This window comes from Rhinolophus hipposideros (assembly GCF_964194185.1).
Source record: "Rhinolophus hipposideros genome assembly, chromosome: 20".
NCBI lineage: Eukaryota > Metazoa > Chordata > Mammalia > Chiroptera > Rhinolophidae > Rhinolophus > Rhinolophus hipposideros.
The window spans coordinates 40,556,878-40,582,855 of NC_138066.1; the positions used below are offsets into that span (position 1 = coordinate 40,556,878).

Here is a 25,978-nt window from a genome sequence, read left to right on the forward strand (position 1 = left end):
TCTTTCTAGACAATCGCCCATGAATTTTTTTTTTTAATGTTTACCTATGCCCCAGGGCCTTGGTTCTGCCTGAGGCTGTGTTTTCTGCCTTAGGAATCACCAGTGTAACCAGAGGCTACTCTCTATACTTTGGCTTTGACATAAAAGAGAAGGATTGTTATGTGAGAGCATCTTAAAAACTACAGCTTCATTCCTTCAGGGAGCCTCAGTGATCAAGAGATGAGGTGATAGCACAGACCCCAGTCACAGACGGGAGGTTATTTATTTATTTTAATTTTAACTGTTTCCTAAGTAATGAACCAGGGTAAGAAAAGGAACAGACCAGAGAGGCCTCTGTGCAATAGAAAGGAAACTGCCGCTTACTGAGCATTTACTATGTGCCAAGAACTGTGTACGGGGCTTTCAAATGCTTTATTGCTCTTAATCCTACCTGTGAAGTACGTATGGGTGAGAAAACATACAGCGCACTCTGAGCAGACCAGAGAATTGAACCGAAGGCCGACGTCCCTACTTCATTTAGTCTCCACAGTTCTCCTTTACACAGACCCCATCCTGTTGGATTTCACTCAGCCCTTAGAAAGCCAAGGAATAGCGGGTGCAGCAGGAAGATGGGCGTTATGACGAGTTTCTGTGGAAGGTATAGATGTGTGTGTGCCTCATACACGCATGTGTAACAAGAGTTCAGGTTTCCAACTTCAGGTGCTTCATTGGGTTGGCATTTGGCTTCTGGGCTAGACAGAACTTTGTTAGAAAGGCAGAAAAAAAGGCAAATTCAAAGTATTTTCATACTTAAGGGCAGATAAATTCCCATGAGCCATTGCAGGGCCACACAGGGCAAAGGCAGAAGGAACATTCCAGCTATGGGCCACGTGGCTAGAGCCATACTGGGCATGTCCATCCGTTAAGTGTTCCATCCATAAGTGTCAAAAAAAATGTACATATGATCTGTGTTATTCCCAAGTTGTCTATTTTTCATATCTCTTCAATGACTCATTTGCACACCTATTGTAATGACAGGATTTTGGAATGGCGGAGGAATTTGCTACTAAGGCCCTGGAGCTGAAACCGAAATCTTATGAAGCTTACTATGCGAGAGCAAGGGCAAAACGCAGCAGCAGGTGAGGAGAGAGAGAGAGCGTAAAAAGCAAGAGGTCTCTTTTTCTGAAAATCTGGCCAAGGCAATGTAGGCCATCCTGGGGCATATGTGCCCAAATGCGTCTCTCCCTAAGGACTCTTAGGGCCAAGCTTTGGGGACGGCTCCCATAGCACAGTACTGAGTTTAAGATTGACAAATCTCCGGGGCTACGGAAATCTAGGGCATTTTGCTTTGGGTGAAAAATGCCTTTTCATTGTTGGAGAATGGCACCTTCTTCCGAGAAGTCTCTGCCGTATCTCAATCACTTTTAACCCCAAAGCCAATAGCATAAAGAGACACCATGACTTAAGAAGAGGCCACTTAAGCAAAACATCCTCCCGACCCTTTTAAAAGGAAAAGTAGGATGGGTCGCTTGCATCACAGGCTCCTCTTTCTTTTCCTGTAGGCATTTGAGGAAGCCCTGGATTGTTTAGTCTTCCTTCTAAGGTTCTCCTCAAGTCTGGTGGCATCAGACCTCCTTCTCACCTAAACCCCCACCACCACACCACACACAACATGGAGACAGGAGGTCCTTGCTGCCAAGATTGAGAGGGTTCAAGAGAAACTCCATCCCTCATGCCCATCTGCTGTGGTTTGGCCAGTGGGCAGGAAAGGCTCCAGAAAGACCTACAACCTGTCATCAGTGATCTTTGGATAACTTGTCACTGTCTTTGATGCCTCCTACCCAGCACCCTGCCCTGTTTCCCAAACTGCCTGGGAAAGAACTGCTTCAGGTTCACTGCTCTGGCCAGCAGGGGATATGGTCCTGAGAATCAAGCCCAGGTTAAGTCTAGTGATGACAGTGGCAGTAATATTAGTCTTAACTAGCTGGACTAGCAAAGTTCTTAAGAAGCTTGACTATTAAATTCTCTTTCGCACTGGATAATCCCTTACCCACAAGGCCAGTTGCTGCTTTTCTGGGCAATATTAATAGAGAGGACGGGACTATCTCTGACAGGTCATGTCCTCATTTGTAAATTAAACTGTGAGTTGCCTAGTCAGCAAGCTTAATGCTTACCCAGCTCTGATGGAGCAGAGTGGAGGAGCAACAGTTCTGTGGGACAGGGAGTAGAAAGGGCAGAAGATAGGGTTTTTGCCTAGGATGGAAGAGGCCTGAAATTTAGAGTCAAAATATCAAGAATACAAAGAAAAAAATTCTGGATCAGCAAGATTTTTAAATACTGTAGTTACTGTTTTGTTCCTAAGCTAATTGACAGTGACCCTGTAAATGACAACCCCACCCAACCCTCATACTGCCTGGTGTGCATTTGGGCACTAAAAAAATCTTCCTGAAGGGCCTGGCTGGACTGACAAAATGGGGACATTTCTCCACTAATCCCAGAGAGGCCAGAAGGAAGATGGAGGCTGAACGGGTTAGGGAATCATTCTGGACTCTTCTAGAATGACAGCCTACCTGTTTCCTTCCTTACAAATCAAACAAAACCACCCTCCACCCCCCAACTCCCACAGATGCTACCACAGTTCTCTGAAATAGTGACCATGTTCTCGGCTCTGGGTGATTCCTGTTGATTCAGAATAACTCCAGTTCCTGTGTTTACATTTTGTCGAGCAGACAGTTTGCAGCAGCCTTAGAGGACCTGAACGAGGCCATCAAGCTGTGTCCAAACAACCGTGAGATCCAGAGACTTCTGATGAGAGTGGAGGAAGAGTGCAGACAGATGCAGCAGCAGCAGCCGCCGCCCCAGCAGCAGCCCCAGCAGCAGTTGGCAGAAGAAACAGAACCTGAAGCACAGCATGAAGATGTATACTCTGTGCAAGACATATTCGAGGAGGAGTACCTGGAACAGGATGTAGAAAATGTTTCCATTGGCCTCCAGACGGAGGCTCGGCCCAGTCAGGGTCTCCCGATCATCCAGAGCCCACCCTCCTCTCCAGCCCATCGGGACTCCGCCTACATCTCTAGCTCACCGCTTGGCTCGCATCAGGTTTTTGACTTCCGGTCCAGTAGCTCTGTAGGTTCTCCCACTAGACAAGGCTATCAGTCCACCTCTCCTGCTCTTTCTCCAACTCACCAGAACTCTCATTACAGGCCTAGTCCACCTCATACTTCCCCAGCTCATCAGGGCGGCTCTTACCGCTTTAGCCCCCCTCCTGTAGGAGGGCAGGGCAAAGAATACCCAAGCCCACCCCCTTCCCCTCTCCGTAGAGGCCCTCAGTACCGGGCCAGCCCTCCAGCTGAAAGCATGAGTGTCTATAGATCCCAGTCTGGCTCACCCGTGCGCTATCAGCAAGAAGCAAGTGTTAGTCAGCTTCCTGGCAGACCAAAGTCTCCATTATCCAAAATGGCCCAGCGGCCCTACCAGATGCCTCAGCTTCCTGTGGCAGTTCCCCAGCAGGGGCTCAGGCTACAGCCTGCTAAGGCCCAGATTGTGCGAAGCAACCAGCCCAGCTCTGCGGTTCATTCAAGCACCGTCATCTCCACGGGGGCCTATGGCCAAGTAGCCCATTCAATGGCTAGTAAATACCAGTCTTCACAAGGAGACATTGGAGTAAGTCAGAGCCGGTTGGTTTATCAGGGGTCAATTGGGGGGATTGTGGGGGATGGGAGACCTGTGCAGCATGTCCAGGCCAGTCTGAGTGCAGGTGCCATCTGTCAGCACGGAGGGTTGACCAAAGAAGACCTTCCACAGCGACCTTCCTCAGCATATCGAGGTGGCATGAGATACAGCCAGACACCACAGATTGGGCGTAGCCAGTCCGCATCCTATTACCCAGTGTGTCACTCAAAACTAGATCTGGAGCGCTCCTCCAGCCAACTAGGTTCCCCTGATGTGTCACATCTAATCAGAAGACCTATTAGTGTCAACCCTAATGACATCAAACCCCACCCGCCGACTCCCAGGCCATTGCTGCACTCCCAAAGTGTAGGCCTTCGCTTCTCTCCATCTAGCAATAGTATCTCGTCCGCCTCCAACCTAACTCCTACCTTCCGGCCATCCTCCTCGATTCAACAGATGGAGATCCCACTAAAACCGGCATATGATAGGTCATGTGACGAGCTGTCGCCAGTGTCTCCCACGCAGGGAGGTTATCCCAGTGAGCCCACCCGATCCAGGACCACACCATTCATGGGGATCATAGACAAAACAGCCCGGACTCAGCAGTACCCCCACCTTCACCAGCAGAATCGGACCTGGGCAGTGTCATCAGTGGATACCGTTCTCAGTCCCACATCTCCAGGCAACCTGCCTCAGCCTGAGTCCTTCAGCCCCCCATCATCCATCAGCAACATTGCCTTTTATAACAAAACCAACAATGCACAGAATGGCCATTTGCTGGAGGACGATTATTACGGCCCCCATGGGATGCTGGCTAATGGGTCCCGCGGAGACCTCTTGGAGAGAGTCAGCCAGGCCTCCTCATATCCCGATGTGAAGGTGGCTCGGACCCTCCCTGTGGCTCAGGCATACCAGGACAACCTGTACAGGCAATTGTCCCGGGACTCTCGACAAGGGCAGACATCCCCTATCAAACCAAAGAGACCATTTGTGGAGTCTAATGTTTAAAAGACGTTTGTTGGAGTGAGACCCATATGTTTTCACTGCACATTTTCAGGCTTGGTTTCCACATTTGAGGTAGTTCTCTGGCTTAATTTCTCATGTAGTTTCTGTGTGGTGTTCAGAGGTGGCAGCCGACATGCTGAGCTCCTTTGCATGCAGCCGACTGGGAAGCTGGCCTTCAGTGAGCCAGGACTTCAGTCTCTTCTCTGTGCCCCAGCCACATTCTCTCTCCCTCTCTTCAGATGCCAACGAGGAGATTGTTGTGCCGTGTGCTTTAAACCAGGGAGATCAGACACACTGGTCAGCTTTTTCCAGGAGACAATCGCTTTCACGGATGTTCTTGTCGTGTAAATGTCTTTCTCCTTTTTTACAAAAACTAAAATGTTCGTTTTCTCCTAGGAACTTTAGAGAGCGTGATGCCCCTTTGCCTTCGCGTCCCTTGTGCAGTGTTATCCAGATAGCCCGCCCCCATGCATTCTTGTGCCATGGTCTCCTCCCTGACTGCCAGCTCCCTGCAGTCACCAGGTCTTGAATGTCCATTTAGATTATCGCTGGTCTTCCTGTGGGGGTAAAAGGATCAAAGAGAAAGAGAGGAAATGAGTCTGTTAAATTGGAAGGAAAAAAACCAATACAATTCTTTGAAATGTCACTACATTGATCTTCCAAGAAGCATTTTAGGAATATTTAGAAAACAACCAGCCCTTTAAGTATTTCGGTCAGCCAAGGAAATTGGATGGGAATCATAGATATTTTTTAATTCACTGAAAATTATTCATTATATTTTTAGCCAACTATTAACCATTTAAAACTATTGATTTTCCGTGAGTGGAGGAGGGAATAAATATATAGGAAGAGAGAGAAAGAAAGGCTGTTCTGGATTCTCGGTGAAAGGCTGTAGAAAATCTTTGATTGGAGAAATCTCCCCTTTAGATCCTGATATATCACGGAGCACATATTCCACAAAAAGCAGACTCCTCCCGAGGGTTGGCTGGTGCAGTAATCCTATTAGTTGGATCTTTGCCTAGAGTCAGATTTTGGTCTACTGGCCTTCTTTTTAAACCCCAATGGTATAGTGAAGAAATCAGTTCTTTGAAAAGCAAATTGAATTATCTTGGGACTGAAAGACTTATTCCCAGAGTTTGCACCCAGGGCCATTGCCATCCGTGCCAGATGTTTTCTAATTCCATTTCAACGTCTATAGTTTCATTATCTATTTGTTTTTTTAGGTAGGAGTGTTTGGCGCGTGATATTTGAAAACCAGACACCACAAAGTGTCTCCTTTCAGGGTGAAGAAAGACCCCTTTCAGCCTGGGGGGTGGCACAGGAGCTAGACAGCAAGTCTTCTGGTCCAGTCACCCTCCACACATCTGTGTCTTGTGGTCATTTGCTAAGTTGTCCTCTGAGTGACTGAGGCCAGCATGACACGATGGCCAGAACACTGAGACCAAAGCCTTACTACAGGCCTGGTACTGAGTACTTATCAACTCTTAAAGTTTAACTAACTAGACAGTTAAAACTAAACAAAAGAGAGTTAGTTCTCTGTTATTAGGAATCATTCTGCTCTTGTTAGTAAAGGGCTACAGGAAGGGCAGTTTCCTGAATAAAAATCCAGATGTGACCAGAGCGCTGTTTGTAATAATAAGTGTCCTCTGAAAGCATCGCTAAGAGGGGGAGCATGAAGCTGAGATCAGAAACATTACTAATTTAGATTCTGCCAAATGGATGGACCCCTCTGCCCCCAAGCCTGAAATAGACCAGGACTTGTCTCTGTGCTAGAAGCAAACAGCCGGGCTCACTCAAAACCCAGACGTTCCACTCTCTCTGATGCTAAAAGACTCCCCTCTACTCACCTAGAGTGGAGTGGATATCAGTGTCTCTTCTCTCTGTCTCTTTCATCAAGAAGATGAAATGTACAGCATTAGCACAGCCTACAACTGGGAGCCCAGCAGCCTCTCACTCCCTCTTTGTCCAGGTCTTAACTCAATTGGGCTTTTTGCATCTTACCCCGTTTTAACCACCTCTCACTGAGGAGCTGCTGCTACATGTTGAAAAATTTCTCAGTGTCTATTAGAAAAGTGCCCCTGCTTATTTGGAACACGACACCACCTGCACTCAACTATGTAGGTGGGTGAATAGGTTCTGTAGTTTTACAAACATACCACTGATGCCACTTCTCCCCAGGGTCTCTCGGTTTTCCAGGATACACAGGAGGTTTTTAGGGTCTATGCCTTATTGGGCAAAACACCTAAAATGTCAGCAGTCAAAATGTCAGCAGTCAAAATGCAATTCTTTTTTAGCCATTAGAAGAGGGAGTGAATATCACTACTGGGCGCCAGTTGTCTTTGACTCTAAAATGCCAACTGGACCTTACTGGGGGGGAGACCAAGATCTTCCTTGTAAGCAGACTGCCTGTGCCCCGTTTGGCTACTTCACTGCCATGGGATGCTCTTAGTACTGTATCTTAGGGATGCCCGTGCCCCAGCAGCACTTGCTAAATCAATGTCTGGCTTTAGGTGGGGAGGACATTTTTCAAATGAAACTGGTAAGTTCCTCGCACCCAGTTCACATCACCCTGAAACGGAGACAGTGGTGACAAACATCAGCTGATAGGTTTCCCACCAAATTGTATGTTCCGTTCACCCAGAATTCTTGCACTAATGGGTTTTCATCATATCATGTCTATAAATGGGTGCACTTTACTGTTTGAATTTGTAACTCTGATACTGGATATTTAAGTGTGCGTAATGTCTTCATTAGAAAAAATAGCAAAACCGCTCTTGTCTTTTAGTGTATTTTTCAAGAAAAAGGAAAAAAGAAAGAAGTCAAGCAGTGGATCACAACATTTATAGCACAAGAAATAATTTGTATATAAGCATCAAAAAGATTGAGAGTTTTTAAATACAAAAAAAAAAATGTTTGCAGTGATTTTAAAGTGCTTTTCCAGCAATGTTCTTAGGGACTCCTGAGACATGGTTATTTTATTTACTGGATCAGTAAGGCACACAATTAACAATTAAAAATTAATGTTTATTTACAAAGTAAAGGGAAAAACCTGTGTAACATGAGAATTTGGCATGGACAAAATGGAGACCATTTTGTATCTGCTGTTGTATCTTGCCCAGGTTGCAGATGTGCGCTATTAAAGTCCCAAGTTAATAGAGCACAAACCCTTGTTCTTCTCCCATGTGCCCTCTTTTTAGATGTGTTTAACTTAAACTTGAAGGCTCAGGAAAATTCCACTAATTAGAATCATGTACAGTACCCCAGGTCGATGTCTAGAGATACAAGTTTGCTAATTTAGTTAAGCCTGGATTACTAAACACTTTTCCTAAATTATTGTAAACAGAACAGCTTAGAGAAAGGTATTCTCAGTCCTTATATTGTATAGTAGTTTCTGAACCCCGCTCTAAATATTGGTATTTTTGTATTCCAGAGATGTACCCGATAGAAAAAGTAATCGGTATCTAATTTAATATCCATTAAGTATTTTCCTTAGATTTTAGTCATAGACGGTGGGTTCTGTGGACGTCACCTTGTTTCACCAACTTGACCACTAGGTGTCACTGTGGCTCTGCACCAGGCTTGTCTGGTAAGCAACGAGTGACAGCCTCTCCTTAAGGAGCCTCTTCCAGGCAGCAGGCAGGCCCATTGGCTCAGAGGGTGTAGGAAGTAGAGAACAAAGGTCTGGACAGCGGTCTGCATGCATCTGCACCAGTTGTGGCGAGATAAGCTCTTTGAAGACTACCTGCTTTGGACCTTCTGCCTTTGGACCAGGCAGAGGCTGGGAGGAGGTTGACCAGAAAGCTCTCGCTCTGGTGGGTGGGAGGGTGGGTATGCAGAAGACCCCTTTCTTCCCCATGAGCACCTATATCGGTTCCTCTTGGCCTCCAGCTTCTACAACTCCAGAGGTGTCACAGTTGGATGGTTTGATTCAAAGATAGTTATTTTTCTACTGCAGAAATGCCTTGGACAAAACCAGTCGCTTACTGAATCTTTGCCACAAAAATGGAGCGGGCTCCCCCGGGGGCAGGAGGTGCCCATCTCTGTCCCAGCCTAACCCGCCCTGCCTGTCTGTCCTTGGGCTGCCCACTTCTCAAGAAGCTAACCGGCAGAGGCAGCCGGCTGCTGTGTCCTCACCGGGGGGCCGTGCTGCCCTGTCGCATGTGCATTAGGAGGTGTGGCTTCTCTCCTTTTCCTCCAGGAACTCCAGACTGACCATCTAACCATGACTAACAACAATGAACAAAGGGCTTAGGGGTAAGAGCTACCTACAAAGACGTGTCATGGAAACCTTCACCGTGCAATGCCTTGATCTCAGCTCTGGCTGCTCCCGAGAAGAGGTGGCTGGCTGGGGGCCTGGACACAGCACAGTGGGGCTGCTGGGGCCATGTGCACAGCTGCTTGAATAACCACTGGGTCTTCATCAACTCCTCCTCCTACAGACCACTCAAGGGCTGAAGTGTTGGTAACCTGCGTTTCGGTGTCCCATGCCTCCCAGCAGCTGAACCACCCTGACATGCTTGTGGCCACATGAGGCCCCAAGTCAGAGCTTTGACAGTCAGTACCAAATGAACGCCTAATTGGACACCAAAAATCAAGTGTTACTTTCATGTCTCCTCACCCATATCACCTCATTTCTTCCTGCTGAGTCTGGGATAGCTCCACCAAGCTGACCTGCCAGGTTTTCGCTGGATGCGTACAGATGCAGGCCAGCATTGCTTTCATTGTGTTCAGACCTACTTTGTGGGAAGGAGGGAGCCCAGCCTCTTGGTTTTTGTAGCACTTGTGGGCTGGATTTTTCTTTGGCCTAATCACTAACCAGAACATCTGGTTAGAGGGACTCAACTCAAACCCTTTGGTCCCCAGGACCAGACAGAGTTAATTCTGGAAAATTCAGTACTTGAATGTACCTGCCTTATTGTGTACCAACTTAACTGGAAAAAAGAGTTAGAAATGCTGGCTCCAGTTCTCTACTTCATTCACAAGTTATTTTGGAAATCTGTAAGTTACACTTCCTCTTCTGGTTTGTTTTTTGTTTTTTGTTGTTTTTTCCTTTGGCTGATTCCTGCTGAGTGGGGCCGGTTCCTCGTCAGGCTCAGGGCAGGTGCCATTCTCAGGCATGGCCTCCTTTTCATCTAGCACAGCGTCTTTGTCTCTGTTCTGTCTCCTCCAAATCCAAGATGATTTTAATTAGTACAGACATGTACAGTCTACAATTAAAGAGTGATTTGTACTAATATGATTTTGATTCTTCCTCCTCTTTGCTGTCCTTTCAAGACACTTGCTGGAAAAAGCTTTAATGCACTTAGTTTTCCTTTAGGTTTTCTATAACTCAGATGTAAAGGACTTTCTCTGTACAGTATATTACCCGATGCATGTTTGTTCTCTATCTGATATATTGAACACCACACAGTTGTGAACTCGTGCCGTGGGGATGCCCCCCACCCAGCAGAGGCATCCAGCCCCCTGTGTATAAGGAAAGATTTTCCTTTGCTGTACTTGCTTGAGCAGTTTTATCGTCTGTACATGTGAGCTGTGTGCGATAGATGTGACAAGTTAAATGAATGCATTTTCCTGCCCATGTATACAGATCGCCATCTGTACAGTGAACTGTATGTATGAAAGCAAATGTACTTATTTATAAATGGGTAACACTTGGAAAAACATGGCGTTGTGGTGCTTTCTCCTTCCGTTACAATACCTCTCCAGGGAGCTGACTCTCAAGCTCACCCTCTCCGAGGTCCACAGTGCCAAGGAAACTCCCGCGAGGACGACTTGGGCACGTTCAGGTGAAGGCCAAATTCCTGATGATTTGTTTGGTCTCTTGTGGGACATTCAGAATCACCCCTTCAGGCTTTTATTCACTCATTGAAGTGATTGAACACCACCTCGGAGATGGACCCTGATAGGCACTCGAGAGCTGTGGACAAGGGAGGAGTCCAAGGGCCTGTCCGCAAAGGCCCGCTGCATCTGTTGAGAAAGGGAGGCTTTTTCTTCAGCGGAAGAGTTTTTCTCCACCATACCAAGGGAGCACTGGGCTCTAATTGTTTTTCACTTCACTAGCTGAGGCTGTACCCCAGTCCAGCTACCGTACGGAAATGCAAGGCTGAAGCAGACCGCCAGTTACAGCTGTTAAGGTTGGAGACCGCATGCAGGGGAGGGGCCGGAGGCAGCCTTAGCTGTAGTTCCCAGGGCTGTCAATGCGGGAAGCCCACTGCTTCCAGGGTTTATATTTTCTTCAAAAATCTGGCCAGAAATTCCAATCCTCACCGTATAGAGAGCTAGACAGCTGCGTCATGAATGGAGCTTTCCTGAAACTGGCTGGAGACTCAGAACCTCTTTGAAAAGCCAGCACTGGGTCCTGCCTTGCTAGCTAGCTGCACCCTGCATCAGGGACAAGCAAGGAAGGAGACCAGTTCCTCACGACCGCAGATTGTCCTGAACAAACGTGCCCTGCTGTGTAACTACAGCCATCTCTCCCAACGACCAAAGCTGGGGAAGCAGAACAACTCCAGGCATGCACGGTCATCACAGCCTGGACACCAGAATTGCCTTTAAAGAGGCAAGGAGAGGACTCCGGAAGGAATCACCTGCTCCATCTGAAAATTATTCCTGGGCAGCTCCGGGTATTTCATTAAAAATCAAAAACAGATATGTGGTTGGGAAAGAAACCACTTTTTAAGGATTCCTGGGACACTGGAAGAAAGGTGAAGGTAATGATTCCTAAAAAGCTTATGCTTAAAAGGAATTTGCCGGAACCTGACTAAAACACCACTCAGAGCAGCAGCAGACAGCTAACCAGCAAGTTCTTTGTTCTCCAAAGTCCCGAATCAGACTGTTCTCTTCTTTTCATTCTCCAGCAGGCACCCTTTAGCAGCTCCTTGGAGTCCATGCACCGCTATGCCCACGAGCATGTGGTAAGCCAGGCTCCCTTCCACAGGCTGAGGTGGGTGGGCTGAGACTGAGGGGAGGAACACGGTATCCTCCTTTCAGCTTTAAAAATGGAAGCTGGAAGAGCCTGGAGAAACTTGGAAACTGAGTCCTCCTTTCCCAGGAACAAGACTAGGGCTTTCATAATGAGGGTATTGTGTCTGGAAGGCCCTGTGATAAAAAGGAAGGTCCCTCAGAAGAGACAATGCTCAGAGTCTGTTGTGATGGGGCATTCTCTCGAGATGCCCACTGTGTCCCACGCTGTACCAAGGACTTGACACGTTCTCTAATTTAGTCCTCACGTGATCTCTGACAGACGACATCATTCTCTCCAAAACGCCAATGAGGAAGCAGATCCTGAGAGCTTCAACTGCTCAACACAGGCGAAGGGGGACTGCATCAGATCTGCCTGGGAAGATGTCCCCCTATAGGGCCAGTCTAAGAAAAGCAAGCACCCGAGTGCCCGCAGATGGAGCACAGGCAGTGGGTCCAAAACGAAGCTTGGAGAATGCTACTTTGTGCTTCTTTGGAGAAACAACTCTGCCAAAGTCAAGAGGAATAACTTTGGGAACTCGAGGTGTTCCAAACCCAGTAAGAAGGTGAGGTCCCTCCTGAGGAGGTGAAGGAGTACCCCTCTGGAGGGAGATGCGTCATCCTCTGGGATCATTTGAATGTTCACGAACACAAAGAGACCCTTAAGATTCAGAGACTAGCACAAAAGCCGGAAGTGGGATGGCACGCTCACAGGGTCAAGTGCCTCTGCCCTCACCCGAGAGCCAGCTCTGACCTTGATTCAGACCAGCTTGGGAACATGTATCGAGACACATGCTTTGCATGCTTTTAAGCAAAGGAAGGCCCCCATAGAAGCCTTGATTCAGGAGAAAGGTGACACACATAAAGCAAAGACCACTCAAGGTCTGGCTCATGTATGTTAGAAACCAGATACGTACTTAAACATTAGGAAGAAGGAATTCATGTCACCAAAGGGTCATTTACCTTCATAGAGGATTTGCTATACCGTCTGTTTAAATAATGAGTCCCTGGCTAAGTTTTGAAGATGTTTTAAGTGACAGTGCTTTTCAGGAACACACAGTACATCCTGGTGAGATCCCACCCAACCTTACTGTAAACACATCTGCCAGGCCCTAGGAATTGATCTAAAATGGAATCTCGGCTTGTTCTCAAAGCTTTGCTCCTCTTCTTAAGGAATAAAGAGACATTTTAAAAAGAAAAAAAATGAATGCTGGGGAAAACTTCTTGCCAAGGCCCTTAGGAGGCCCTCCCAGTTACACCCTCCAGGCCACTCTCTCTGGGGTGAGAAAAGGGTTTCTCTAAACACGTGGAAGACCTTCTCCTCTGCTCCAGAGACGGGACAGTTATGGCTATTTCAGAGCCTATGCCATGATAAATATCAGTGACTTTACCTTCTGTACCCAGCTTGGGGATATTCAGTTTCTCTCAACCCTAGTGAAACTAACTTCACGTACCTGACTCTGCTAAAAGCACTGGCTCCTTTTATTGTCACAGTAAATGATGACAACAGGTGAGAGATCTGCTGTAGACATTTATTAAATCTGTTGCACCAACACTACATTGTACTTCACAGAAGACTGGCCACAGGCAAAGTAAAATAAACCACTGGATCGATCAGCTTTCGGGGGGCCTTTTGGTTCCCTAGTCATCCAACACACACTTTGGCAAACAGACCAGTTTATAGACTTACACTGCAAACCTGAGGTTCCGTTTCTCTCTGTGGCATTCTGACAAGGGAGACAAATGTACTTTGGTAGTTTGTCTAAGGTGGAGTTTTTCCTACATGTAAACACTGGACTACACGAGTGTGTGCCAGGTGATGAAAAGAATTGATGGCACCCCTGCCCTGCCCATTCTAAACAGGGCCAACACCCTCTCCTCCAGGCTCTGCAGGAGCCCCGGCAGCCCTGCGGGGGAGGGCGCTGGACCACAGCCACCTGCTCTAAGAAGTGGTGTCGCCAGAGGCAGGACCCACTGGCAAAGCTGAGGATTAGAAATCTGAGCAGTAGAGGACGACTAGCCCCTTTCTCTAAGGCAGCATTTAGGTGTGGGAAAGGCAGCTGTTAAAAGAACAACAGATTTGGAAATTTCATGAATTTCCTCATTTAAGTAACCTGTGTCTGTCTCAAACTGTGTCATGCTCCTCAAAGGCCAGAAAATGAGGAAAACGAGGAGAGAATATTTGCCAAGTCCAAGAAATACACGATCAATGCTCTAATCACATTATTTCTAAACTGAAGCCAAACAGTGACTCAGCTAACAGCATAACACACGCATGGCGTTGGGGGGATTAATCTGATTCCAACTCAGCCCCAACTTCCTGCAAGGATGGGCCCCCATAAGCTAAGGGTGTATGAAGCCCTCCCCTTGAACAGAAGCAGTCAGCCGCCCACCCGCCCCCACACCATAGGAAAAGAAAGTGGGTAACAGCAGCAGCTTTTCGTTTTAAAAAAAGGTTTGCGTCCTCACCTCTGGTCAGAACAGTGCCTGTGCTGGCTCGTGAGGGTGGGAACGTGGGAGCTCGCAGGCTGAGCTGCAAGGTGACCCACCACCCACAACAGCCAACGTGGCGTGGGGAGGGGGGGGCGTCTTTTTCCTCCTCTTCAGCTGCCAAGGGTAGGTTTGTCTGAAGTCCTGTGCTCCTGTCCCCTCTCTTAGCAAAGCTGTCCCGGGGCCAAAGAGTTAAAGAAAGGGAAGGCTCCACGGCGCAGCCAGGCCAAAGCCACTCTCCAGAGCTTCCCGGGGGCCAGTCCCTCCCCTCTCCTGGGGACCCTCACTCTGAACACCAACATAGTTTACCCATAGTATCATTTGCTCCACTGCCAAAGTGTGGGCCCAATCAGACCACGTGTTACTCAGGCTAGCGAGACTCCTGGTTTGAATTCAGCTTCACAAAGCAAGTCTTGGCTTTGCCGGGCCTGTGGCTGAGGCTCCAGGGTTTCTCCCACTGCTTTGTGCTCTCTGCAGGCCCTGGACTGGACCCAGCATCTGCGGGCTCGAGGCAGGGGGGCTCTCCATCTCCTTTAGGGATCTGAGTTTCTGCAACCAGGACTGACTACCCAAAAGCCTACCCAAAGCTTCTCCATTTGAGGAACATCCATTTGACGGGGACAGACGGGGTAGGGGAGCATGACAGGACACTAAAGCAGCAGCAAAGAGGAAAGCAGAGGCGGCCAAGCCCTGAGCCCCAGGAATCACTGCTCAAAGAGGCACACTGCCCCCACACTCCCTACCCACTCAGCCCAGCCATCCTGGGGAGCCAGGAACCCTGAAGGCAGCCTCAGTGGCTGTGAGAAAGACACCTGTCACAACCCCCGGACCTGAGGACACCTGCCAGACGCAGGCCCCTCCCCACAGGACGAGGACAGCCAGTCACTGGGAGCTGGGGCTGTCGCCCTCTGTCAGCGTCTTGAAGTCCATGGAAAGAGCTTGTTCTTCTGCCTGGGGGGGCCGCTTCCACTCGGCGCGAGTCAAGATGTAGAGCACAACCACGCCAAAGCCGGCCAGCAGCAGGCCCAGCACGTTGGCCAGGACACCCTCCGGCTCGAAAGCGCTGTACTTGGACCTGCAGGGTCAAGGTGGGAGGAGCCACCCGAGGGGTCACCATTCAGCCAAATGCCATTTGCACCTGGGCCAGAAAGATGCGACCCCAGCCCCACCGTCCCCCTGGGTGGCCAACTCCACAGAGCGCTGGCTCAGAAGGCAGAGGTCCAGGAAGCAGGACATAGGCCTCGGCCTCTGTGGGGACCACGGCACAGGACACTCACCCGAGTTGAAACAGCAGCGCCTCCTTCAGGCCCAGCAGGGCTGTGCCCACAGAGAGGAGGAAGATGGTGGCACCAAAGAAGACATGTTGTGGGCGGTAGCGGCTCCGCAGAGAAAATGAAGCTCCGGGGAACAGGAAGAAACTGAAGCCCACCAGCCACTAGAAAGATAGAAAGGCAGGTTGGGGACCGAGCTGGCCATCGTGTGACCAACCCAGGGACATCCAGGCCGGCTGCAAAGCCCTCCCCCCACCCATGGTTTCCTGCGTTCAGGATTGTGGGGGGGGGGCCGCTAAGCACTATGGGAAAGGCCCCGACCCCCGTGTTCCAGGCCAGGTCCCGTTCATCATACTTGTACACGTAGAAGGCCGGGCCTGTAGCCAAACACATGTGCATGTCAGCTAAAGGGCACTGGGAGGCAAACCCCTTCCCCCTGCCCCCCCCACCCCCCCTGGAAATCCTGCCTTTGTACCCATTTCAAATCTGAAACGCAGCATCCAGCTGCACTAAAGCTGCCCTTTCACCTATGGGAACGGCCTGGAGAATGGGCTCTTCTGTGGTACGTCGCTGTGGGGCTGGAAGGACTCACCTGTACAAAGAAGAGCACAGAGACTAGCATGCCACACCAGCTGTGCAGGCTGTACAGGTCAGCATAGCCCTTCTTCCTGTGGTAGTCAAACACCGCCACCAGGCCTGGGCCAGAGAGGAGGGGTCACGTGAGGACAGGCCAGTGGGGGAGGGGGGGAGGTGACCCAAGGGAAACCTGCCTAGCCAGGACTTCTGGGCTCTCATCCCAGCACCCAGTGTCCCTGCCTAGAATGCCTGGAAGGAGGGGGAGGCTGTTCCCCGGAACTCACCCACCAGGGCGATGATGAACGCAAAGGCGTGCAGCAGCCCGTGCAGGACTTTGGTTGTGCGCTTGGCCTCGTTCCTGAAGACACGATAAACCAGCAGGGCTGTGGGAATGAGAGAGGGAAGGTCGGTGCACTCCCCTGAGCTCCAGGCCTTCCTGCCGTGGGCAGCAAGGAGACACACCTTGGCTGAGAGCTGACCTGGTTTAAGGGCTTGACCGGGCTCCTCAGCCCCAGGAAGTGGAAGAGACGGGGCCCTCAGGCCATGTGTGCCCTCGCGCTGCCCTCCCCACCCACCACCTTGTCATGTGGCCTGTGTATTCCAGGCTGTGTTTTAGGTTCATCATGAAGTCGCCCTGAGGTGTCCCCAAGCTTCTGAGGTCGTCTTTTAGCTATGACAGTCCTCAACGAGTCCAATATGGAAGCCTGATCCGAAATTCACTATTTTTAGCAAGCAGACTAGGCGCCAGCACCACCTTGCTCCTCCTCCCCTAGTTTCAAACTGCCCCTGCAGAAGCCGGCCTCAGCTCCCAGCCCAGCCCCTGAGCCTCCCCTCCAGGAAGCACACCCACCCGTGGGTGCTCCTTGTTGAAGCAAGAGGTAAAAGAGGGACAAGCTGGAAAGGAGGTGCCACCCACCAACCTCAGGGCTCCTGTTTGGACCCCCAGTGTCCCCAGGCTCTAAGCCAGCTTCCTTCTCTGACTCTTTTCTAGACTCTCACATTTGTCTAACAGCAAGAGACCTCGGGTGATCGGGGCCCGCAAACTGCCTCTCTCAGGAGGAGCAGCTCACTGGAAGCACGGGAGGGACTCACCATCTCCCTGCAGGAAGACGAGGCCTATGACCATGCAGAGGGGGTGCACGTTAAACTGCAGGGCCCCCTCCCAGGCAATGCCGCCTCGGTAAAGACCGAGCCAAGCACCAGTCATGGCCACGACCATCAGGCCCAGCAGTTGGGAGAAAGCCACATAGTAGGGCAGCGCTCCGGGGCTGGATGCCATGCTGGCACGGCTCTCCATGCTGAGGTGACAGCTGCAGGAAAAACAGCAGAGCTCAGAGGGGCAGCCCACAACCTCCAAATGGTACATCCCAGGCCCCTCAAGGCCGACCCCTGCCACCCCCTCTGCCCCACTCCCCCAGGCTCTGTGCCGTTGCGGTGCTCACAAGTATGTCACTGTTCCCATTCTACAGACAGGAACATGGCAGCTCAAGGTGGTTTGGGAAAGCCGTGCTCTGGGGCTCCACGTGGGAGTGGGTTTCCAGACCCGTCTGCCCAGTTCCCCCAGTGTTTCTATAGCCTCGCCCAGGGTCAGGATGGCCTTCACGCCAGCTCTTCACATTGAATCTGTTGGTTCTCCTGACCCCGGGCCCAGCCTGGCCCACACACCCCAGGGGTTGGGAGGAGACAGGCAGGCAATAAACAGCATGGCTTCCGTCTGCTTTGCCAAGGTGCTGGCAGAGGGCAGAGCACTCAGTTCCACTCCCTAGATGGCTGCCCACTGGCCTCTTGCCCACTCTCCCGGCCTCTCCCAGCAGCGGTGGAAACATCCTGCTTCTCCTTCATTATCAACAGAGAATGACGGCTGAGCAGAGACGTTTGACTAACAAATTTTTGGGTCACCCTTCTAATTCTGAGCACAAGCTCTCCTCTCTACCCTTACTGCTCAAGAACTAGTTTCCAGTATCCTGGCCCTGTCGTTCTGGTGACTGGAGGCTCTGTTTGCCACATCTGACAACTGTTGGCAATTCCACCATTAAGGGGGGTTGGGGGGGAGATAGTAATACACACTCCCTACAGTAAAATACAGTTACACAACAAAAAATTACAAGTAATCAACATTTTGATTTTATATCCTTACATCTTTTTCTTCAAGGTATATATTACACACACACACACACACACACACATTCTTTTATGGAAACAGGATCGTACAATTTCTAACCTGCTACGTTCCTTTTTAGGTTTTTGATACATTCTGTCGAATCAGAAACACCCTCATGGCAGGTGGGAACACCTGTCTCCAGAATCCCTGGCAGGCCATGAACCCCTGTGTCTGGAACTCTTGCCTCTGTCCTTATCTATCGCCTCTATACCAGTGACTCCTAAAGCCAGTGCCAGTTCTGTCCTCTCCCCCAAATTCAAACTCCATTGCTCACTGTCCACCAATATCTCTACCTGGACATCCTCAAACACTTCAAACTCAACACGTCCAAAGTCACACCCCTGACCTCCCAGGTAGCTAGTGCGGCTGTCCTTCCCCTAGGCCCAGCGCTGACACCTGGACGCTGACACCTGCACGTACAGGCCACAGAATCCCAGGGGTTCTCCTCAAGGCCTCTCACCATCACTTCCCTCCTGGCCATCTTCACTGTCACCACCCAAGCCAGGGCACAGAGCTTCTGCCCCCATCCCTCTACCCTCTTCAATCTGCCTGACCCTCGAGTGACAGGGACAAAGTCATGTGGCCCCGCCCCACACAAACACCGCCCACTCCCTGCCAGTGAAAAGCCAACTCCATAACATGATCATAATTCAGTTTCCATCAGCAACCCCAAGTCCACTCGGGAGAGACTATCCCTGTCCCTAGATCTAACAACACAACCTGTTGTCATTATTCCCGCCACCTCACACTCCCCTGTACCACGCACCCTGCTCCCTGCAACAGCCACCTCTTCCACTGCCCCAGCCCACCCTCAGCCACGACCTGAAATGAGCACCACTTTGCCCTGCTCCTCCGCGCCCCCAAGACTGGCCTGGAGCTTCCTTACCCTCCTGGTGTCGCCCTCTGCGAGCTCTTCGGGCCACTCTGCTGAGCACCCAGTGAGCTCCCTGAAGGCAGGGAGTGCAGCTCAGTCTCCTTGTGTGTCCACGGGGATCTAATCCCTTGCCCGATTCTAACAAGGAAAATGTACTGAAGAGAAATGCTGTCTCGCTTGCCTTATTAGATTCATCCCCAGAGAGCCCAGGGCAGTCACAATCTGATTAGCTCTGAATTAGGAAGAAGGAAGGAACACACTCTGCCACTGTTGAACCTGCCACAGCTTCTGGGCCAGCAGCGTGACTAGCAAGGACAGAAGTGGGAGCTCAGGGCGACAAAGGACTGTCGCCCCTGAACCTTGGAGCCACTCGGTGGCAAGGCAAGCCAGAGCCAGCTTTTTTCCCTCCCAACCAATCTCCCAGGAACACAGGCAGAAATTGGAGTGAGGGTCTCTTCAAATCTGTGATAAGAAGTATGGGGCGGGTGGGGTGGGGGGACAAAGAGGGTAAAGGAGGTCAAATATATGGTGATCTCCAGGTACAGAGGGTCAGAATTGAGTTGAATTGTAGGATACCCAGTCAGTGTCTGCTGAGCATGGGAGAAATGCCTGGCGGTGTTGAAAAGAAAACCCACAGTGGAGTGGTGCCATGACTGTGTGTGGCTATAACGCTCTACACTGTAAATTCATATCCTGGACTCCCCGGGAAGTCAGAACGCTAGTATTGTTTGCTCCTCACGATGGTGGAGCGGATGGAGATGCGTGCTTATGTTTGCTGAGAGGACACAACCTCGTGGCTCGGGAACCCCTACTCTGTACTCAGCACCTCCCACTTTCTCCCATTTAATCCTCTCAATAACACTATGATAAGAGGAGTATTATCCCAATTTGATGGATGAAAACGGGGGCTCAGAGAGGATAAATGACATAATGCCCCAAATTATCAGCAGCAAATCGCTGCTCAACTCACTTGTTTCTTGAGCACTTACTATATGCCACACTGCTAGATGCTGGAACTATACAGCTGAGACATGGTCCCTGCCTTCAAGGGGCTCGCCGATAAGTTGCAGAGCAGATACAGATTTTAAAGTAAAGGGTAGTAAGAATTCAAGCCACGAGCTAAACTCAGGCCTCCAAGAGCAGTTTCCACTGTGTACACTGAGGAGTTTCCCCCACTTTAATGCACACAAGTGGCTCGTGCTTCCAGATTGCCTACAGATTGGCTGTCGGCTGGTGTGACTTTGTATTTTCTAACGCCCAGGAACTAGGGTAGAGCAGTCACGCTTTCTAAACACTGAAGCCAACCCAGGATCTGAATGGGTGCTTGCAGGGGAAGGAGCTTTGAAGCAGGGCTCCCAGGCAGTCTCTCCCGCACCCGTGCCAGTCCTCCAGTGTCCTCCTCACCCCTGGGGGAACCAGGCAGTTTAAACCCACATCACGTGAGCACTGGTGTCCTCTGTGGGCTCTCCCAGGAGAAAAGGCAGCAGGGTGGGAATAGATGGTGAAGAGAGCAGTGATGACAGGTGGGCGAGCAAGTTGCAAGATCTTCACGTCAACTGCTCCAGTGGCAGCTCTCCTCATCCACATGGGCCCCAAGTAAACAGGCATCCCGAAGGAAGCCAGAGATAAAGCGTGACCTTTGGAATTACGTGGAATTATGGAGGCCCAAGCTGTATCCTCCATACCCCCTCCCAATTTGATGGTGACTCTATATCCAAGTATGAGGGTTGACAGGAAAACTCACACCAAGCCAGACCAGCCTACTTCGGGCAGGACCGTGACAGGTGACCTCACAGTCAGTAAGATCTAAGCGTGAAGAATCCAATTTACAAAAAAGACAAAGTAGTGAGTGTTTCTGTGCTGTATACACAATGAACAGAAAGATCCCTTCAGCAATGGCATTTCCCCATTGCTTATTCGGTTCAACGAAATTGACAACCAATCTTTGTGCAGGGAGGAGCTGCTTCCAATGCTGGAGGATTCAGAGAAGACACTGCAGTGATGCCGGGTGGGGTCTGACCCACCTACAACATTGGAAACCTTGAAATCATTTGAGATTCACTCCCTAGTAAGTAAATGCCTTTAAGTCATGCTCCTTCATTGCCCAATCTGGACAGCGAGAACGCTCTCCCTCACCCTTCCTTCCTAACTGGGTTGCTGCTCCCCACCCCCGGCTCCAGAACCCTGGCTGTTCTTGGGCCTCCTGTTCCCAGAGCGGAAGTGTAGGCAGCAGCTTCAAGGACCTGGAAGCAGCCATGCTCCACCCCAAAGGTTTCCTTTGCCCAAGAGATCAGAGTCTTGGAACCAGAAGGGACTCATATGGCCCCTTTCAAGGCCATGCTCCTTCTTCTGTCAGAGCACAGGATGGGGGGGACATATCTCTGGCAGCTTCTGGAACAGTCACTCCTCCCCTCCTACACACACCCGAGTCAGACTCCACGTAATGTAATCAAACAGGGACGGGAGCTACCCTCGGGCTTGAGCGTGCTAAGTACCTCTCTCTCCCCATGCCCACTGTGTTTCATTAAAAGGTCACCAAGCCTAATCTCATTATGCGGACCAGACACAGCACATGTCCTACAGGCTGGAAGCAGGGAGCCTGGCCACTGCCCTCCTTATCAACGGCAGGGCTTAAATTAAGTTAGAAAAGATTGTGTTGGGGGCCAGGACTAGACCTTTTCTTGTTGGGGGGGGAGGGAGTTTCAATTGTCCTAGAATGTCCTAGAATATGATGAAAGAGAAGGCAAAATGAAGGCTGAACTGCTAGACAGGGCACTTTCTTACCACCCCACAGAGGCAAAAGTGCCTCAGGCCCATGAAAGTCACCATGCAGCCCCGGTCAGAGGGATGTGATTTCAAAGCCAGCCCCACTGTTTAAGATTGTGTGCTCCTAGGCAAGCTAAGTCCCCTCTCGGAGCCTTCTTCCTCATCCATAAGGTACGTGGATATTGAGATCCACTTTACTGACCTGAAACAAAGATTAAGTGGAATAAATATGTGCTGGGGCCTAGAACAGTGCCTGCCCCACAGTAGGCATTTGATCAATTGTAATAATTGAACGAAAACTAAATCTGGTTGTGGGGACAGAGCCAGGAGTGCAGTTTCCAGGCTCTCGCCCTCACATGGAAAGGTGCTCACTCGGGTAGTGAATGGCCATCAACTGTGACTGGATGGCCATCAGCTGTGGCTAGTTGGCCGTCAGCTGTAACCAGTGAGCCATTGGCCACTAATATAGCTGCTGTGGCTATGCTAGCAGCTAAATGGGGGGTTAGCAAGAAGATGGTGGCTGAGCTAGCAAGAACGGATTGCAGTTAGCATGGTGGAGTGCAGCTAGCAAGTGAGGTTGGTTGGCAGAGAGAAGTGGACAGCAGGTTGTAAATGGTGTGGCTCCTGTTTCCTGTGTCTCCAACCCAGCCGCCAGCGAGACTATAGTGGTGTGGCTCCCCTATTTATGGCTCCGTGGGTGTTCCTTTTTGGCCTGACCATATCCTGCGTTCTTATGTGGGGAGTGGGACCAGAGACCCCGCGTGACACTCTGCATGACACTGGTCTTACCGTGTTTCCCCAAAAATAAGACCTAGCCGGACCATCAGCTCTAATGCATCTTTTGGAGCAAAAATTAATGTAAGACCCGATCTTATTTTACTATAATATAACGCTGGGTCTTATATAAGACCGCATTAGAGCTGAGGGTCCAGCTAGGTCTTATTTTCCGGGAAACATGGTAATAGGGCCTTAGGAAGAATCACCAGCAGAAGCTGTTGATACATGAGGTTTTGGTGCCACAGAGAACCAGATGGCAGTGGACAGCAAGACCCCTTTTAATAAATCCACACTCCCTTCTCTCTGCCATCTACTGGGCAGAACCCCCTGGATCTGGGGTGGATTCCTCCGCCAATGCCTTCTAGTGCTGCTGAACCACTCATTTTAACAGAAGCCCAAGCTCTGCCTGCGAAGGAAGGTGGCACAGCAGGGAAGCAGTGGGACAAGCAGGGTGGTTCCACGTCCTTCCTGGTCCAGGAGGCTCCTCCTACATGAGGGCGGGGTTGTGAAATCCCTTTCTCTCTATGGCGCTCACTTTGACGTGTACAAGTTACTTGTATTTTCTGCGTTAATCCAATTTCACAAGAGAATTCAAGGGATCTACGATAAGGAGGAAATGTTTTGTTTTGTTTTTCATTCTCTCTGAAAAGTAAGGAACAGAATCCAGGCGTCCTAAGATGGAACTTGATTTAATCCGTCTTAGAAAACCCTCAGACCACCAGGCTAGAATAAATGAGAGCAGAGGGGCAACCAGCAGGGAGAAGGATTTGGAAGGGGTGCCAACCTCTGAAGACCTGGATCTCTGTGGTGCCCTGGGAGAAAGAGCAGGCAGAGACGGGAGGTGGCCCTGGCCATCATGGAGGTGTCAAAGGCAGCAGCAGATCCCTTAGCTCAGTTCTGCAGCCCCAGTTCATGGCCCACCAAGGCCAACCCAACAAGTCAGGATTTCCCAAATGAGAAACTCTCATTCTCACACAAGAAGCTGAGGATGTTAAAAAGAGAGCAAGAAAGGGATTTAATATCTAGACATGTCAACCTAAGACCCTGCTACAGGAAAAAGAGGCCAGGTGGAGGGAGGCAAAGCAGCTGGCATTCTCGGTTTCAGGTTTCCAAAGACCAGTCGTGGCAAACGCTGATTGATCCATTTCTCCCTATGTTCTACCGTACTTCTGCCCTAGCTGTAGAACATGGCAAAATATTAGCCGTAGGTCCATAGATAAACCTGGGATCACTTGCCTCTCCATTCTAACTTCAGAAGAGACTCGGCACGCACGTAGACCCGGGCCCAAGGTTGACCGCTCAGGAAGGAGAAGGACGAGCTCTTTCACCTCGGGCCCTGTTCCGTGGCCCCAGGGCCGGGGAAAGCAGGTGAGGTGAGAGCCAGGTGCGATAGCAGGTGAAGGCAGGAGAAAGACTCGCTAGGGCTCCCGGGGCCTGGTCTGTCCCGGCGCGGGCGCGGCCCCGCCCCAGCCCGGCACGCCTGGGCCCGCCGGCCCCAACCCCCAGCACACACACCTGGGCCCACCCCAGCCCGCGTACTTGAGCCCCCTTCCCGTCTCTGCACCGGTGCTCCGCGCCGCCCACCAGCCCGGGCCGCCTACCTGGCCGGGCTCCCGGCCCCGAGCTTGTCCCCGCCGCGCCGCCCACCGGCCCGCGAGCTCCCCGCGCCGCGCCCCGGCTGCTCCGCAGGTTCTGCGAGCCGCGCCGCCCTCGGTGCCGCGGCGTCGCCATGGCGACCCGGCGGTGGCGGCGGTGGCGGGTTGGTAGCGCGGCAGGCGACACGGCGAGGGTCACGCGGGTGGCCGGAAGTGACCCTGCACGACCCTAAGCTGGGCTTGGGCCCGGCCCCCAGTGGTACCCCAGTCAGGGGGCCCGCCAGGTCCAAAGGGACGCCGGCTTGGCAGGGGCTGCGGCGCAGGGCGCTGAGGGGGCGAGAAGGTGGCCACCGTGACACGGCCTTCTGGACCCGAGCTCGGTAACTTTCCGAATCCGGGCCTCGCGGCCTGGCTTGCGGCGTCCCCCACGTTCGGGGGTGCATGGGGACCTGTGAGCCCGTGGGTATGGAGGGGGCCCTGAGGGCCCAGGCCTGACTCGGAGGCCGCGCGCCAAACAGTGGAGAAAGGGCGGGGTCGGAGATGGGGCCCCGGTGCAGACGGGAGGCTGTGCCGGCCGGGAGAGCCAGCCTGCCTCGGACTAGTCTGCGTTTCCTGATTTCCTCCTTTTCCTCCCTCCTACCTTCTGACCTCCACTCGCCCTGGGCTCAGGTGGCCACTAGGTGTCAGACACGGCCTAGGCCTTGGCCCACGCAGCAGCTCCTGCAGCCCTAGGGGGCACGCCCCTTCCCTCCCAGTCCGGAGAGTGGAGATGTCACCCTCCTGGAAGGCCTGACAACCCCTTTCCCCAGTTCCACCCTGCCCCCCACACACACACACACACTAAATGACAGTTTGCCATTTTCCCCAAGTCAGGAGGCTTCGCCTGAGATGGATTGCCCAAGCCCCCAGGCCAACCAGCCTAAGGATACAAATCAGCTCTTACCATCCTCTCATGAAGGCCTAGACTGCCATCAGAGGCCTCCCCGGCCCCAGCTGCTAAGAGAGGGGGGTTGCTAAGGCCCCGGGCTAGGGGCCTCAGCCCTATCCAGGTCCTTTTTCCAGGAAATGCTGTGGGTAGATAACAAGCCCAGCTCAGACTTGCTACAAGCACAGAACAAAAGGTTCTTTCCTGTCGGATGCCTGGCAAGACACACCAAAGGCCTGGGGGTTGGAGGGAAATGGGGTTTCCTCCCCTGGAGACATAAATGAGCCTCAGCAAAGGAACACCCCTCCCTCACCTGCCCTCAGCACTGTGGGCTTCCCATGGGCAGTGGCGAGGACCCTGACCAAGGCAAGCCTTGGGGAGCCATACCTCCTTACAGAGAGAACGTACTCTCAAGCACATGGCAAATCACCCACGGGTGCCCACTGCTCGATCACAGCTGGACCCACTCCTTCAGAGTGACCAAGCTTAAACCCTCCATGAATATAAATTTTGTTGGGATAGCTTTCCAGTTGGAGGGAGTTCATAGACATTTTAAATTAATAAACAGCTTCCTTAAGGTGCCAACAGGCAAACAGCAGGCAACACATGCCTTGTGAGTTGACTGTGGAACAGAGCCATTTCTGGGGTAGGCAGGGTGCACAGAGGAGCAGAAAGCCTCGCCGGGAACTTGATATGAGTGCTGTCAGCCCTTCCAAAGCCAGGAGAGACTCCAGCTGAGGGGAGACGGGGCCCTTTGTGTCCTCTCCACACCCACCACCACCAGCCCCCCACTGCCCTGCAGCCCTGGGCTGCAGTGTCTTCCCCTTAGGAGGGAGAGCACACCCTGCCAGCAGTGTTCTCAGGGGTCTGCTTAAAGTGGGGAGGGGATGGAGGCGGCCCTGAGTGAGGTAAGGTGCCTCCATG

General features: G+C 51.3%; 2 protein-coding genes across 18 annotated transcripts in view; one reads left to right on the top strand and one right to left on the bottom strand.

Annotated features, from left to right (window-relative positions):
- Positions 1–7,552, top strand: part of TANC2 (tetratricopeptide repeat, ankyrin repeat and coiled-coil containing 2) — a 266,923-nt gene extending 259,371 nt beyond the window's left edge. For all 10 annotated transcript variants that reach the window (XM_081027315.1, XM_081027317.1, XM_081027318.1 and 7 more), the window contains 2 exons: positions 1,018–1,118; positions 2,709–7,552. In XM_081027315.1, the coding sequence (XP_080883441.1) occupies positions 1,018–1,118; positions 2,709–4,662 (2,055 nt within the window). In that variant the 3' untranslated portion in view covers positions 4,663–7,552. The remainder of the gene's footprint in view (positions 1–1,017; positions 1,119–2,708) is intronic.
- Positions 7,553–13,130: 5,578 nt separating this feature from the next.
- CYB561 (cytochrome b561) lies at positions 13,131–25,191 on the bottom strand. 8 transcript variants are annotated; one of them, XM_081027330.1, is made up of 6 exons: positions 25,073–25,191; positions 17,049–17,266; positions 16,241–16,339; positions 15,973–16,076; positions 15,387–15,544; positions 13,131–15,184 (listed from the first exon to the last, which is right to left on the bottom strand). In XM_081027330.1, exons 1-6 carry the CDS (start codon positions 25,081–25,083, stop codon positions 14,992–14,994), a joined length of 783 nt encoding a protein of 260 aa, XP_080883456.1. In that variant the 5' UTR covers positions 25,084–25,191; the 3' UTR covers positions 13,131–14,991. The 8 variants fall into 8 exon arrangements, with proteins under 8 accessions (XP_080883456.1, XP_080883460.1, XP_080883462.1 ...); XM_081027334.1 differs by lacking the exon at positions 25,073–25,191 and adding an exon at positions 24,770–24,876; XM_081027336.1 differs by lacking the exon at positions 25,073–25,191 and adding an exon at positions 24,136–24,410.
- Between the last annotated feature and the right edge of the window lie 787 nt (positions 25,192–25,978).

Excerpts from the sequence above, each read along its gene's own strand:
- CYB561 (XM_081027329.1), bottom strand. The coding sequence starts at position 17,418 with ATGGGAACAGTGACATACTT. Across the intron at positions 16,340-17,048 it reads CGTCTTCCTGCAGGGAGATG|CCCTGCTGGTTTATCGTGTC; the intron begins GTGAGTCCCTCC and ends TCATTCCCACAG. Across the intron at positions 16,077-16,240 it reads GTTCATCATCGCCCTGGTGG|GCCTGGTGGCGGTGTTTGAC; the intron begins GTGAGTTCCGGG and ends TCTCTGGCCCAG.